The 13,515-nt window shown below is 45.7% G+C and overlaps 1 protein-coding gene across 9 annotated transcripts in view; it reads right to left on the bottom strand.

Annotated features, from left to right (window-relative positions):
• Nucleotides 1-3,128: 3,128 nt before the first annotated feature.
• Cbfa2t2 (CBFA2/RUNX1 partner transcriptional co-repressor 2) overlaps nucleotides 3,129-13,515 on the bottom strand; it is a 94,107-nt gene continuing 83,720 nt past the window's right edge. For 6 of the 9 annotated variants that reach the window (XM_076930051.1, XM_076930047.1, XM_034494472.2 and 3 more), the window contains 2 exons: nucleotides 11,962-12,152; nucleotides 3,129-7,433 (listed from right to left, as the gene is read on the bottom strand). In XM_076930051.1, coding sequence (XP_076786166.1) covers nucleotides 7,137-7,433; nucleotides 11,962-12,152 — 488 coding nt within the window. In that variant the 3' untranslated portion in view covers nucleotides 3,129-7,136. The remainder of the gene's footprint in view (nucleotides 7,434-11,961; nucleotides 12,153-13,515) is intronic. The other 3 variants (XM_076930049.1, XM_034494471.2, XM_076930046.1) reach the window with 1 other exon arrangement.

The following is a 13,515-nucleotide window of genomic DNA, read 5'->3' as shown; positions in this document are numbered from 1 at the left end:
TATAAAGAATTTTTTATTAATGTGTAATGAGTGTATATGGCATGTGTGTCAGGTGCTGGATGAGGTCATCAGATCTCCTGGAAGAGCAAGTGTTCTTAACCATTGAGTCAGCTCTCTAGTCTCCAAGATTTTATATATTCTTTTTTTTTTTTTTTTTTTTTTTGGTTTTTCCGAGCCATAGTTTCTCTGTGTAGCCCTGGCTGTCCCGGAACTCACTCTGTAGACCAGGCTAGCCTCGAACTCAGAAATCCACCTGCCTCTGCCTCCCAAGTGCTGGGATTAAAGGCGTGCGCCACCACTGCCCGGTGATTTTATATATTCTTAAGAAAAAAAGTGTGTGTGTGTATGACACATGCACAAATGTGCTGCTGCCCCTGGAAGCCAGAAGCTTTGGTTCTCATGGAGCTGGAGTGCTGTAAATCAAACTTAGGTCCTCTCTAAGAGCAGTACTCTCAACCAGTGAGCTATCTCCACCCCCTAAAACATGTTAAAAGTTGTCTTGTTTCAGTTGTTGTTCTGGATATATGTCTGTGTACATCTGGTACCGTAGAGTCCAGAAGAGGGCACTGGATTCTCTGGAATTATGGTTATAGACAGTTATGAACCACCATGTGGGTGCTAGGAATTGAACCCAGGTCCTCTGAAAGAGTATCTCTCCAGTCCCTGATTTGAGGTAGGATCTCATGTACCTCAGGCTGGCCTCAAACTCACCATAAACTCTCAAATCTTCTGGTTGCTGCTTCCAAGTGCTGGGATTAGAGCATGTGCCACCACACCTGTTTGGCTACCTCCATTCCCAGCATTTTCCCCTTTTAATTAAAAGTAGTCTTTCCCCCTCTCACATAATCTACCCTGATTACTTCCCCACCCTCTACTCTTCCCAGTTCCTTCCCACCTTCCCTCCCATGCAGATCTACTCCCTTTTGGCCTCTTGTTAGAAAACCAAAAAGTCTTTAAGGGACAATAAGACAGAACACATCAGAATTGGACAAAACAAACCAACAGAAGGAAAAGAGCCCAGGGGAAGGTATAGGAACCAGAGATCCGCTCATTCACACACTCAGGAATCCCATAAACCTCTCAGCTGGAAGCTACAATAACCGGCAGAGGACCTGGTGCAGACCTGCACTTGCTGTCTCCATCTCTGAGTTCATGAGCTTTGTGCATGTTATCTACAGGGCCTGGTGTCCTCCATACCTTCTGGCCTTTGAGCTCTTTCAGCCTCTTTTTCCACAGGGTTCCTTGGTCCCTGACAGGAGGGATTTGAGGGAGACATCCTGCTTAGGGCTGAGTATTCTAGTGTTTCACTCTGGCTGAGGGTCTCTGTATTTGTCTGTATCTGGTGTAGGAGGAAGCTTCTCTGATGATGGCTGACCAAGGCACTGATCTAGGATTAGTCTTTTTGTTATATTCTTTGAGATAGAGTTTCTCTGTGTAGTGCTGCCTGTCCTGAAACTCTCTGTAAGGCACGCTGGCCTGGACTCAAGATTGGCCTGCTACTGAGAGCAGGGGCGAGGGCTCCATGCAAGCACCGGCTCAGCTTCTCCCTGTTCAACTGAGGTATATAGGTGTCTTCAGCAATGGGGCCTTCCCATCACTTTGTGGAGAGCAACCTGTAGTCTTGGCAACAGCCTTAGTTGTTTGGGAATTCCCATGGGACCCCTTTAGCCAGCAGCTCAATTAGATGTAACACAATACAGTACTCGAAGTCTCATTTGGTGAAGGGAGTCAGTTGGGGGTCCCCCATTATTTGCTGATTTCATTTAGATTCTCTCTCTCTCTCTCTCTCTCTCTCTCTCACACACACACACACACACACACACACACACACACACACACACACAGAGCTCCTACTGTATTAGGTTTCCATATAACTCTTCAAATGACTCTTAAGTTTAGCTCCTCTCCCCTGTCCACTTGATGCTTCTATTCCAGCCCTCACCAAATCCATTCATAACTATGCCCCTTCCCAATGATATCTGTCCCCAACTCCTTTCCTTACTGTATAACTTCTGTGGTTCTTTGGATTGCAGCTTGGGTATCACTGACTTGACAGCTAATCCCCACATATACCACGTAGCTCTTCTGATCACATTTCACCCTGACAACCCAGGGGCAGGCACTGCTAGCACCCCCACATTACAGGAGACAGATATGCACAGTTGCATGTTTGCTCTGGTGCTGTCAAGTATGGAAGGCATTGAAGTGGGCATCCTTGGGTGGCAGCATCTTAGCTAAAGTAGGGACAGTGATGAAAGATTCTACTTAGTCCCACAATGTGCCAGGGTCAAGCCTTGGGGTACAGGGGATGTCAAAACAAGGTAGAAAGTACCAGAAAAACTCTGAATCCTGAGCTGTTCTGGAACTTCCTAAATGTACCCAGAAAACATCATCTGAACTCAAGGGATAGAGGCGTTCTCAGGAAAGGTTGAAATCCAGAAAACAAAGGCAGCCCAAGGATCACCCTGGATAAGAATTAGCTCTCAGACAGAAGCAGAAGCAGCAGGCCCCGTTTTGTCCTCCAGAGGGCACTTGATACTAGAAAATGAAGCTGAATGAAGCCTGGAAGAAAAGTACTGTCTCAAATTATACAGCCTTAAGCATCAGTGAAATTAAGGTTTAATGCCAGTGCATAAAGGACATAAAAATCTCACAAGCCCAAATATGTTAATTGAAATTTTGTAAAGAAATAAGTTACTTGGAAAAAATACTCATGTCCATTCTGTGGCTGAATGTTATTACTAAAAGATTTCTCGGTGGAGAAGAGTGCAAGGAACCAAGGGTACCTCTGTTATTGCTGTCACTCAACTGCTACCAGCATGTCACCTTGACAGAGAATGTGGCTGCAACTAGCATCACGGAGGGATCCAAGGGTAAGCACTCCAGGACTTCTGTGTTAAAACCTTTCTCCTTAGCAGTCCACCTCCTTCCTGGCCCTACTCCTCATCCCATGATCTTCTGGCCATAGCAGGAATGCTTAGAGCCCCGTTGCCCCTTCAACCAAAGACCTGGGGTGGGGGAGGCAAGAGTGAGTGTCTAAATATGGTGCCTGACAATACTGAAGCCTGCAGCAGGCCATTCGGCATTTGCACTTTACCACTGTACAATCTTCCCCAGGCCTAGTCCAGTTTGAGTCAGAAAAGGAATATAGCATTTTTATTAACTACTTTAAGTAGAACAAACTAAATACATATTTAACAGTTTTGGTTCATTTATACAGTACATTAAATAAGTTATGCACAGAGTTAAGTAACAAAAGTTCCTATTGAGTCAAATGACAAAGCACAGAAAAACCAGACTCAAATGCATCCCGCGGGTGGCTTCACATTCATCACCCGCCTCTGCAAACCATGCTTGCAGGAGTGGCTTTTATTTACATTATTGGTTTTCTGTATGGATGGAGCCTTTGTAGTCTCATCAGGAACTTGGAAAGCCACAGGAGTGGAATGAAGGCCTTCTATCAAACAGCCCTTTAACCATTCACTGAATTAGTGCTTCTTCCTGGGAACTACAAGGCAGGGACTGGGCTGTCCCTGACAGACACCAGCTGCACATGCCCTTTTTGGTATAAGCATTGACAGTTTACACTGGGCAGCTGGAGGCCTGACAAGATGGGGTCTGAGTGGGAAGTCCCACCTCTTGGGCTGTGGAAGGAAAGATAGTAGAGTGAATTGTCACCCACCATCCCCGCCGCCTCCTGGCTCACACTTGCTCCATCATCTTTGGAAGGAAATGGGTGTCAACATGAGGCAGCAGCAGGTAGTCAGCATTTTGGCTTTAAAAGAATATACTTGAGTGGCCAGGATCTGCTAAGCAGCTGCTGGATCAAGGGTTTTCCACAGCTGGCCATCTGGCCCACAATGGCCAGCTCAGTTCCTTCTGGCTTTTCTCACATTTGGTTCAAACATGCCACCACCCAGTTCTCTGCAAATAGCTAACATTCATCAAAGCACACTGGCTTAATCTCCTGAGCCAGGAGCCTGGAAACCTTGGTTCCAGTCCAGTTCTGAAGTAAGCCTCCAAGATGTGTCCTATTTGTAAAGGTTTATTCAACCCACAATCCTGTCTGCAGTTTCCAGAACGAAGGCCATCTGCTCATTCCTTATGCTCCAGGGAGAACCACTAACACAGAACCACTCAGAAAAAATGTCTTCACTCTCTATGAGGTGACGAGAATATGAGTAAAATGTACACTTCTGCTTTGGGAGCTAAAGATGGTAAAGTTGACATCAAGATTTGAAGCACTTCCTGGGGATCAAATGGGTAAAGGAATCCACATTACAGAAGACTGGCAGCCAATGCCTGGATAGACCTCACGGGGGCAGACAGGTTGTTCCACTCAGATCTGTGGCAGCACGTAACTTAGTACCTCAGGAAAAAGCCATTCACCCTGTGCCCTCACCACCACCTCCCTGCATGAGCCAATCTGAAGGAGCTGCAGGGTCTTTCAATGCGTTTCTGTGGGATAGGTCTCATGTAACTCAGGTTGGCCTCAAACTTACTAAGCAGCTGTGGATAATCTTAAACTTCTGGTCCCCCTGAGTCCACCTCCTAAGTATTAGGATTACAGGTATGCACCACCATGGCTGGTTTATGTCACACTGGGAATTAAATCCAGGCTACCAAATAAGCCATGTCCCAACCTAGCTTCAACAAGTCTTTACCATTTGCTGGATGGAGTGAGAAATGATACATGACTCCCATTCTGGCTACTTTTGTTGTCTACTTCTTGCACTTTTATCCTTAACTTGGTACAGGGTGACCAAGCCTTGACCACGTTTGTTCCCCAAATAGTTACTGCAGAGGTCAGACTTCTGAGCACCTGAAACTTTATGCTCACTCCCAGCCTCGTAGTGGGTCATATAAGCAGACTAGAAATCAAGTGGGGAGCCAGGACTCACTTGTAACTCCAGCTCTTACCCCAGATGCTGCTGCTGCTCCTGCCTAGGGAGGAATTGGAGAACTGCAGAAAGGAACTCCTTCAATCTGAAAAGCAAGTCCTAAGCAGATGTCATTTAAGAGTGATGCTGACTAGAGGCAAGACAGTGGCAAGTCTGAGAATTGAACTATATAGTGTAAAGTACTGTCCGGGTCTGTAGACAAACCCAGACAGGACACAGAAGCCACTTGGACTACTTAGTCCCCAACAGCACTATAGAAACTCAGAATCTGTCAGGCCAACCATGTGGCCCACAGAGGTAGGCTAGATGTTGTATCCCAAACCTTTGCTGTACAGACTGATCTCCAACTGGTAAGTGGCGGTGTACTGGTTGTAGATCTTTATTCCAACTATGTGGAGTAGTCCTGTGGCAAACAGTTTAACACTTAAAAGGTGTTCATCCAATTTACTAATGAATTAACTGATCCAGGGTACACCAGGAGACATTCTCAGATTCACAGAAGCCCCGTGATCTTCTCTTGACAGTTTTGTGTCTGAGTATGGACAAGTGCTGTCTGGTACTCTATCTAGTAAAACAAAGTTGTCCCCAGTGGCTGGGATACTAGACTGATGGATGGGACCAGGGAGGCCAGGCTGCACTAGGCTGTCTGGGAAGCAGTGGGTCTTAGGTATTCTATGCTAAAATAACATGATTTTAAAGGTCTAAGTTTCTAAGTCTGAATACCCTTGTTCCAGCAAGATGGGGACTCAGTATCTTTAAATCAGCCTTAACTGTGTGCAAGGACAATACATCCATACTTTTATGGGGCAAGGGCTAGTATTCAGACTTGGTCATTGTACAAAAAGTGACCACAGCTTCCAAAAGTCAATAGGATCAAAGGCAATGACTTATCCCAATTGACTGCACAGGGCAAAAAGATGCTGGAGTGTACTGAGTGGCCGAGGCAAGGTGCTGGCAACTAACAAGCTTCAGATGGCAGAGGAAAAATGTGAATAGTACTTAGCCTGATCTGCGGGTTCCAGTAATGACTAATAGATCAATGTCTCCAAATTCTATTTGGAGAATCAGGTAATTGGAAAAGTTCCTGAAGATGGGAAGAAAAACAGGTCGGACTCTTCAAAAAATGGTTCCCATTCTTCACAAACTCTGAGCTGTGAGGGACACTATCAGACACAGCACGGAAAAAGGATGCCAAAAATGTCCACCTGATAATGAACCTATGAGGTGGTGTCAAAACCAGGTGTGAATAATCCCATCAGGGTCAGGAGCACTGCTTAGGTGCCAAACAGAACCTACTCACAAGAGACACCCCCAAGGATCCAGACATGCACAGTCCCAGAGAGCAAAGGACACATAGAACAAGGTGACTGTTTTAAACAGTCAAGTAGTGGCAGAGGGTTTTGCATTTCCAAGGTGATCCACTGAATATTTTAGTTTGGCCAGCATGCTCAGAGAAAAGACTAGCACAATGGTTTCATCCTCTCTCAGACCAATCCATGCGATGGAGATTATTTTTTGCACAAGCAAAATCAAGAGAAACACTGAAGTTGGAGGGTGGGTTCCAAACTAACGAAGACAGCCAGGTTGGAAAATCTTGTCCAAAATGATCCATGATGCTTGGGAAGACTAATTTAATTTTTTATCATTACTAGAGATTTTACTGAAATAGTGACTTCTTTCTTGAATTTCTGAGCATCTTAACAGCTCTGAGTGGTTCAGAAAGGAGTTCTGAGTACTGCTTTTGTGCTACCCAAGTCTCTTTTAGGCCAATCAGTATCACCTGAAGGTGGAAATGGGGCTCAAGGAATTGTTTGAAGGCAGGGGAAGGAAGGGCCTCCTCCTAAGCCTGCTACCAGTCTCCAGGCCTCTACTATGGACAGTGTGGGACACTGGTGCCTGCTGGGACACTACTGACAATCTGCTGATGCAAGGAGTAGGAGGGAGCTGGTGTATACACTGAGAAGGGGCTGGTTATGCCAGCTTTAGCTGGAAAAGAAACCTCAGGAAAGCCATGGAGGAGGCAGCTCAAGCTACTTCCTGTGTGCAGAGAATGATACATTAGTTCTTCCAAGGACACGTGGCAAATTCCCAGAGGAGCTGTGGAGTGCCTCCTGGATGCTTCATGCCACTTCATTTCTTGCTGATAACCCAACAGCTATTTGTTCTAATAGCCAGCTCGCTGGTGCAAGCATTCTGCCATGTGGCGGGGTCATCAGGGCAGGTGGGGTCTGTAGCTCAGAGCCCATTGGCATCAATGGCTGTCACAGAGGCAGGTGTTGAGGACCGTGAGGTGGTAGCTGAGGTCTTGTCCAGGGCTGGGCTGGGCACACTGCAGTCAGCAGACCTGGCTGAGCCCCGCCCTCCAGGGAGCAGTGGCCGGCTCTGGCTGTGGGGACTGTGGCCATGTAGACTCTGGCCACAGAGGCGGTGGTGCCGCTCCCAGTCCTTATGCTGGCAGAAGGAACCACAGTAGCGAGCAATATTGCAGCCACTGCACGTCTCACTAGCTTTTCGGCCACAGTTCCAGCAGTTCTGCAAGACACAGGCATCGGTTAGTGGCTGCTGACATCTTGGGGGCAGGCTTGCAACTGTCACTTGTCATCCGCATGGTACAGCAAGGGCTGTGGAGCTACAGACCCACAAGTCTCTGAGGATGACTTTAACTCTTAATCCTCCTGCTTCTCCCTCCCAAATGCCAGGATCTCGGGCATGTGGCACCTGGGCCCAGGACTCACAACTACCTTCTCACGACCACATAGCCACACAGGAGCTTGAGTAAACATTCTCTACAGCTCCCAATGGAGGAGCCATTTTCAGCATTTTTGTTGACAATACTTCATCTTTTAACTAAGGAATATAGGATTTTTCTCCAAAAAGTTACCTTCCAGGGAACCAGGATGGATGAAGAGGGAGGTGGCTATGCTGCTGCCTCCTCTGTTGCAACTCTGTGCTTATTTCCTCACTGTTACATCATACAGCAGATGGGCTGAGGAGAAACTGTAGTCTGTTCTCAAGGCCACTCAACCCTGGAGTCCCTGAAGTGGACTCTGGGTATTTTCTTTTTACTTGTTACATTCATTAAGAGTGAGGTAAACGATCCTAAGCCTTAGCAGAAATGGCACCTATGAATAGTAATTCTATCACAGAATGTAAGAGCCAAGAAAGGTTTCCTGTGGGCTCAAGGAGAAGCCATGAAAGCATCAGACAGTCATTAAATATACAACTTGCCTTGCCCAGGTGGCTGGAGCAAAGACAACATAAAAAAATGCTAGCCCTGTGCAGCCTCAGTACTGAGAGCAGTGATACGTGAATGATCTATATACCTGAAGACTCCCGAGACCGAAAAGTTTTTTTTTTTTTTTTTTTTTTTAAAAATGTTCTAGTATGGTGAAAGCATCTAGCCCCTTATCTACAAGGACACCACAACGCAGATGCAGAGGCCCATTTCAAAGCCTGGTTACAGTACTACCTAGAGAAGAAACCAGCTCACCTTGAACTCAGGATGCTTCATTAGTGTATATCACAGGCCTACTGGACATTCCCAGCACTGTAAGATGGGAACACTGAGGCCCAGATGTGCTGGGGCTAGAACTCATCAAAGGATTGGCTACTCAAAGCTTGGAACTGCATTTCCTGAGGCCCAGATAGTCCATATATGGATTTACTTCACAGTACATCAGAAAAGCCTACAGATCTCTTTTAACCCACGTGTCTTGAGAACTATAACTGTAGGGACAGTAAAACCTGGCCAGTACTACCAGGGTCAGAGGACAGAATTAGATTATAGATATAATTATTATGCTACATTTACACATCTTCAGGCAAAATGTATTCCAGAGAATGGAACACCATAAGTCTGATGGGCCACTGAGGAGGAACACCTCAGCAAAACGATGGCACTTGTGAGGAAGAAGCCAGGAGCTGCCTATATAGGCTGCCTCTCCCTCCAAGTGTCTGCAAGGGTATCTGAGAATTAGGTCACAGCACCAAGCCACCAACATTTCCATCCTGGCTGCCATTTTTTAACAGTATCTTCATAGCATATGAAATACAGCAGAATAAAGTAAGGAGCCTCCCGAGACAGGCTCCTCATTGCAGGTCTAACACAGCTAGTGTCAAGAGCACTTGGGTGAAGAAATGGCGCTGCCCTGTAGTTCCAGCTACTTGGGAGGCTAAAATTTAATTTGAGACCCGTCTGGGCAGTGTGGTGAGACATCTTAAACAAAAACAAGGGCTTAGGCCAGGCTTACTGGTGTGTACCTATAGTCCCTGCATTTGGGAGATGGAAGCAGGTGAGCTGAGAGCTCAAGGTAATCCTTGGCTATATAGTGAATTCAAGACAGCCTACGAGACTGTCTCAAGAACAACCCCTTGCTCCAAATAAAAAGGCAAAATGTTTATTGTTTAGTCATGCTTCAAATTAGCATTCCTCAAAACTTGAGCTATAGACTTAGGTCAGTATTGTTCTGTGGTTAGTGTGCAAAGGTTATAAACCTTCTGAGGCCAGAACCGTGATTCTAAAATTTCCTTTGTTAAGCAGAGGCTCCAGGTTATGACCTGTACCAGAATTACCTTCGGCTTGTCAACAGCCTCGGGTCCCAACTAGACCTCTGGGCAGGTCTGGACCACAGGAAGAAGACTTTCCTCTTCATTGTTAATTGCTACTTTATTGTGTTTACCAGAAAAATTAAAAATGGAGACAGAACATGCCTTGTGAGAGAGACAAGGTCATATGATACTCTTCTGTCCCTCCATCCCAGGCAAGGAAGCAGCCCGGCTCTAAGGTTATGTTTCAGGCATAGAAGCTGCTGTAGGTTACACATCATAGCAAAGTCCTTATCAACTGAAGAGTACCGTACTGTCAATTCAGTTTATCTTCCTAAAAGCTATCAGGCCAATAGGACAAGGCAGCTGAATCTTCTGTAAAGAAAACTGATTCTTTAAGGATGAAAAGCCAGTGTGCAGACAAGATGGGAGTAGCATGCTTCTTCCATGCCACATAGCTTATCATGAGATGAGAAACTGCAAGTCATCCGGGAGGATTTTCTGATAAAATGCAGGAGAAAATGCATTTCTGGTCCAATGCAAACTCAACAAAAACTTAGGCTATCTGTTCTTCCTTTTGAAATGCAAATTTTCAAGAATCCATGCTGGCATGTATCTCTCCAGCAGGCTACTTAGTTTGCTGCTTAAAATGATAGCTCCTACAGTCTCATCCCTTATGTTCTCAGCCTAAAAAGAAAGACTAAAATAAGAAGGTTAGGCTGGGCAGTGGTGGCACACGCCTTTAATCCCAGCACTTGAGAGGCAGAGGCAGGCGGATTTCTGAGTTCGAGGCCAGCCTGGTCTACAGAGTGAGTTCCAGGACAGTCAAGTTTCTATACAGAGAAACCCTGTCTCGAAAAACCAAACCAAACCAAACCAAACCAAACCAAACCAAACCAAACCAACCAACCAAACAACCAACCAAACAACCAACCAACCAAACAGAAGGCTAGCCCAGTGGCACACATGTACAATCTCTGCACTCAGGAGACTGAAGCAGGATTACCTTTAGTTTCCAGACCAACCTGGATTCACCGTACCAGGCCAGACTAGGCAATATACAGAAACACCTTGTCTCGAAAAAGTTACAAGCTGAAAGTTGTGATGTACATCTTTGATCGATCCCAGCACTTGGGAGGCAGAAAGCTCTCTGAGTTTGAGGCCAGCCTAATCTACAAGTTCTGGAAGAGTCAGGGATACACAAAGAGACCCTGTGTTGTGGATAGCCCCAGCCTCTTGTTTTGATGGTAGTTCCACTCCTGGGAGGGGTGCAGAGGAGGAGGAGTGAATCTTGTAAACCTTCTGTCCAATTGAATTTGTAAAATAAAGGCTGGAACCAGTGATTGGGCAGTAGAAGGGGAGGTGGAGAAAAAGGCTTAGGGGAGGAGTCAGAAGAGGAAGTTGACAGGAGAGAGGCTACAGGGGCTGCAACAAAGGAGAAGAATGTGGCCTACAAAACCAGCAAGTTGTAAGGGATCTCATAGCTGGGGAACAGAGTAGTGCAATGGTAAATCTGCTCAATCTAGGCTTGCAATTTACAATCGTAAATATTGAGTTGTGTTTTTCTTGACCGGACTTGTTTGGGTCGGAGATTTACCACAACAACCCTGTTTCAAACAAATAAGACCCACACCCCCAACAACAACAGCAAACTGGAAATTTTTCGTTGAATTAAAATATATTAGTGCTTAAAGCACACCCCTGCAGCTCCAGCTCCTCTAGAGGCAGCTTTATCAACTTAGTGAGACCATGTGTCAAAAACAACAAAAGACTGGGATACAACTGAGAGACAACACACTTGCCAAATATACCCATGGCCCTAATTGTAATACCCAGCACTGGGAGTGTGTATGGGTAGGCAGAGGTATGACTGGTAATGTCACATTGTTTCTGCCTTTACATCCTTTTTTTTCTTCTCTATGACCTACCTGCCTTCTCCTATGTATACCAGGCTCCCATGAACTCTAAATTCTGTCTCAGTCTCCCAAATGCTGTAATTACAAGTGTGTAACACCATGTCTAGTTCCAATTTTGGTTGTATTGAAGCATCCTGGGCCCTGGAGTACTGGGAGGTCTACCTTATCTGCCCTGTCAGTCTATAGATTCAGACCCACTGTCTACCTAGTGAGATTCCTGTGAGGACTAGAGAGGAAGTAGGCACACCAAGCCAGGTACCCACATGCACACAGTGAGCCTACATCCATAGCTGGGTATTTTCATCTGCACATACTGAGCCTACTCTACTCACTGCTGGTCATTATCACACAATGGGACAAATTCTACTTCATAAGATAAAAAAAAAGTGTCTGTGTGTGTGTGTGATAGACTGTTATGAATACAAAAGAATTGTTTATTGCTTTAGTATTATCTTCAAGAAAAAAGTCTCTTGGTAATGGCTAAAAAATCTTATCATCTAATTCAGCAGTGGACTCTTTCTACCCAGTCCGTAAGTGGCAAGCAGCAGGCCCGCTCCTTTCAGCCCCCAGCCCAGCCTCTAGCCCACTTTAGCTCTGACCTCTGTGGACTCCTCTTGTTCATTGATGACCAGGAAAGCGTCTTCCGCAGCCTGCCGTTTGACATCTGCTATAGTCTGCTCCATTCGTGCTCTCTCAGTGGCGATCACTTCAAAGGCTTTTTGCTCTGCTTCAGCTACAGCCTTCTGTACCTCTGACATGGCCTGAATTTTCACCTTATTCACAGCTTCTTCTGGAAGAAAGCAACAGTAAAATCAACTGGCAGAGAAAGCTTTTCCTTCCAACCCACAGCATTAGGCATGGGAGTGGAAAGTGGGGGTAGGGTTTGTTAGGTTCTCACTGTATAGCCTAGGCTAGTCTCAAATTTTTCACAATCCTACTTCGGCTGCCAAACAGTGAGACTGTTTATAGGCATGCGTCAACACACTCAGCTAGCTAAGGAAAAAGTGCAACAAGATGTGCAGGAGTGACTGTGAAAGACACACTTATACTATTCCTACCACAGCTCACCAATCATGCAACTGTTAGGTATAAACATGGAGGGAGATGCTATGTTAAAGTGGGGAAGACAGGTCAATAGACACCATCCATCCTTTGTATGGGATCAAGTACCCTAATGGCTTAGATGCCTTATGTCAAAATAAGACTAGAGTTTCAAGGTCAAAGGTGGTCAGTCAGGCGGTGGTGGTGCACGCCTTTAATCCCAGCACTTGGGAGGCAGAGGCAGGCGGATTTCTGAGTTCGAGGCCAGCCTGGTCTACAGAATGAGTTCCAGGACAGCCAGGGCTATACAGAGAAACCCTGTCTCGAAAAAGCAAAAAAAAAAAAAAAAAAAAAAAAAAAAAAAAGGTGGTCAACTCCACAAGAGCAAGAGGATCAAAGATGTTTCCAATATTTTACATTCTAACGGAAATGTGAACTTTAAGAATTGTATACAATCAGAAAAAGCAATTGGAAAAGTGGGTGTGACTCAGTTGAGACAAGAGGCTCTGAGGAGTCAGGGTAGCCTGGGTGTGGTGGTACAGGACAACAGTGCTTTGTGTAATGAATGGGCGCATAGAGAACAGGGAGGGAAAGCACTGAAATGTTGGGAGGCAACATTTCATGATTGAGGTCCGATCAGCCACGAAATGTGGAGAAGCGTGGACTGCTTGGTCTGGATCCCTCCCCTCCCTACCTCCCTGACCAATCTTGCTTGGTTGAAGACACTCCAAATGACAGGGGCTTTAGCCAAAAAAGAATGTGAATATAAAACATCTCCTGTAAATCCACAAGGAAACACAACCTAGACCCTAAGGGGATCCCTAACAGCTTAGCACAGGCTCAAAGCAGCATTAAATTGTCCTAGACTGTGTTACAACTTCTTATAGTACAGATCCCACCCAGAGGTCAACGACTCCTTCCTGACTTTTATCTACACAACCCTTTGAGTGTCCCATCCTTCTCCCTTCCCCAGGTACATTTTGGATCCATAGCTTAAGGATAAATTAGTTAAAAACAAAATAAAAGCAGGGCGGTGGTGGCGCAGGCGGATTTCTGAGTTCCAGGCCAGACTGGTCTACAGCGTGAGTTCCAGGACAGCCAGGGCTACACAG

This window comes from Arvicanthis niloticus, chromosome 2 (assembly GCF_011762505.2).
Source record: "Arvicanthis niloticus isolate mArvNil1 chromosome 2, mArvNil1.pat.X, whole genome shotgun sequence".
In the NCBI taxonomy this organism is placed as follows: Eukaryota; Metazoa; Chordata; class Mammalia; order Rodentia; family Muridae; genus Arvicanthis; species Arvicanthis niloticus.
This window is presented reverse-complemented; position numbering and strand designations above follow the sequence as displayed.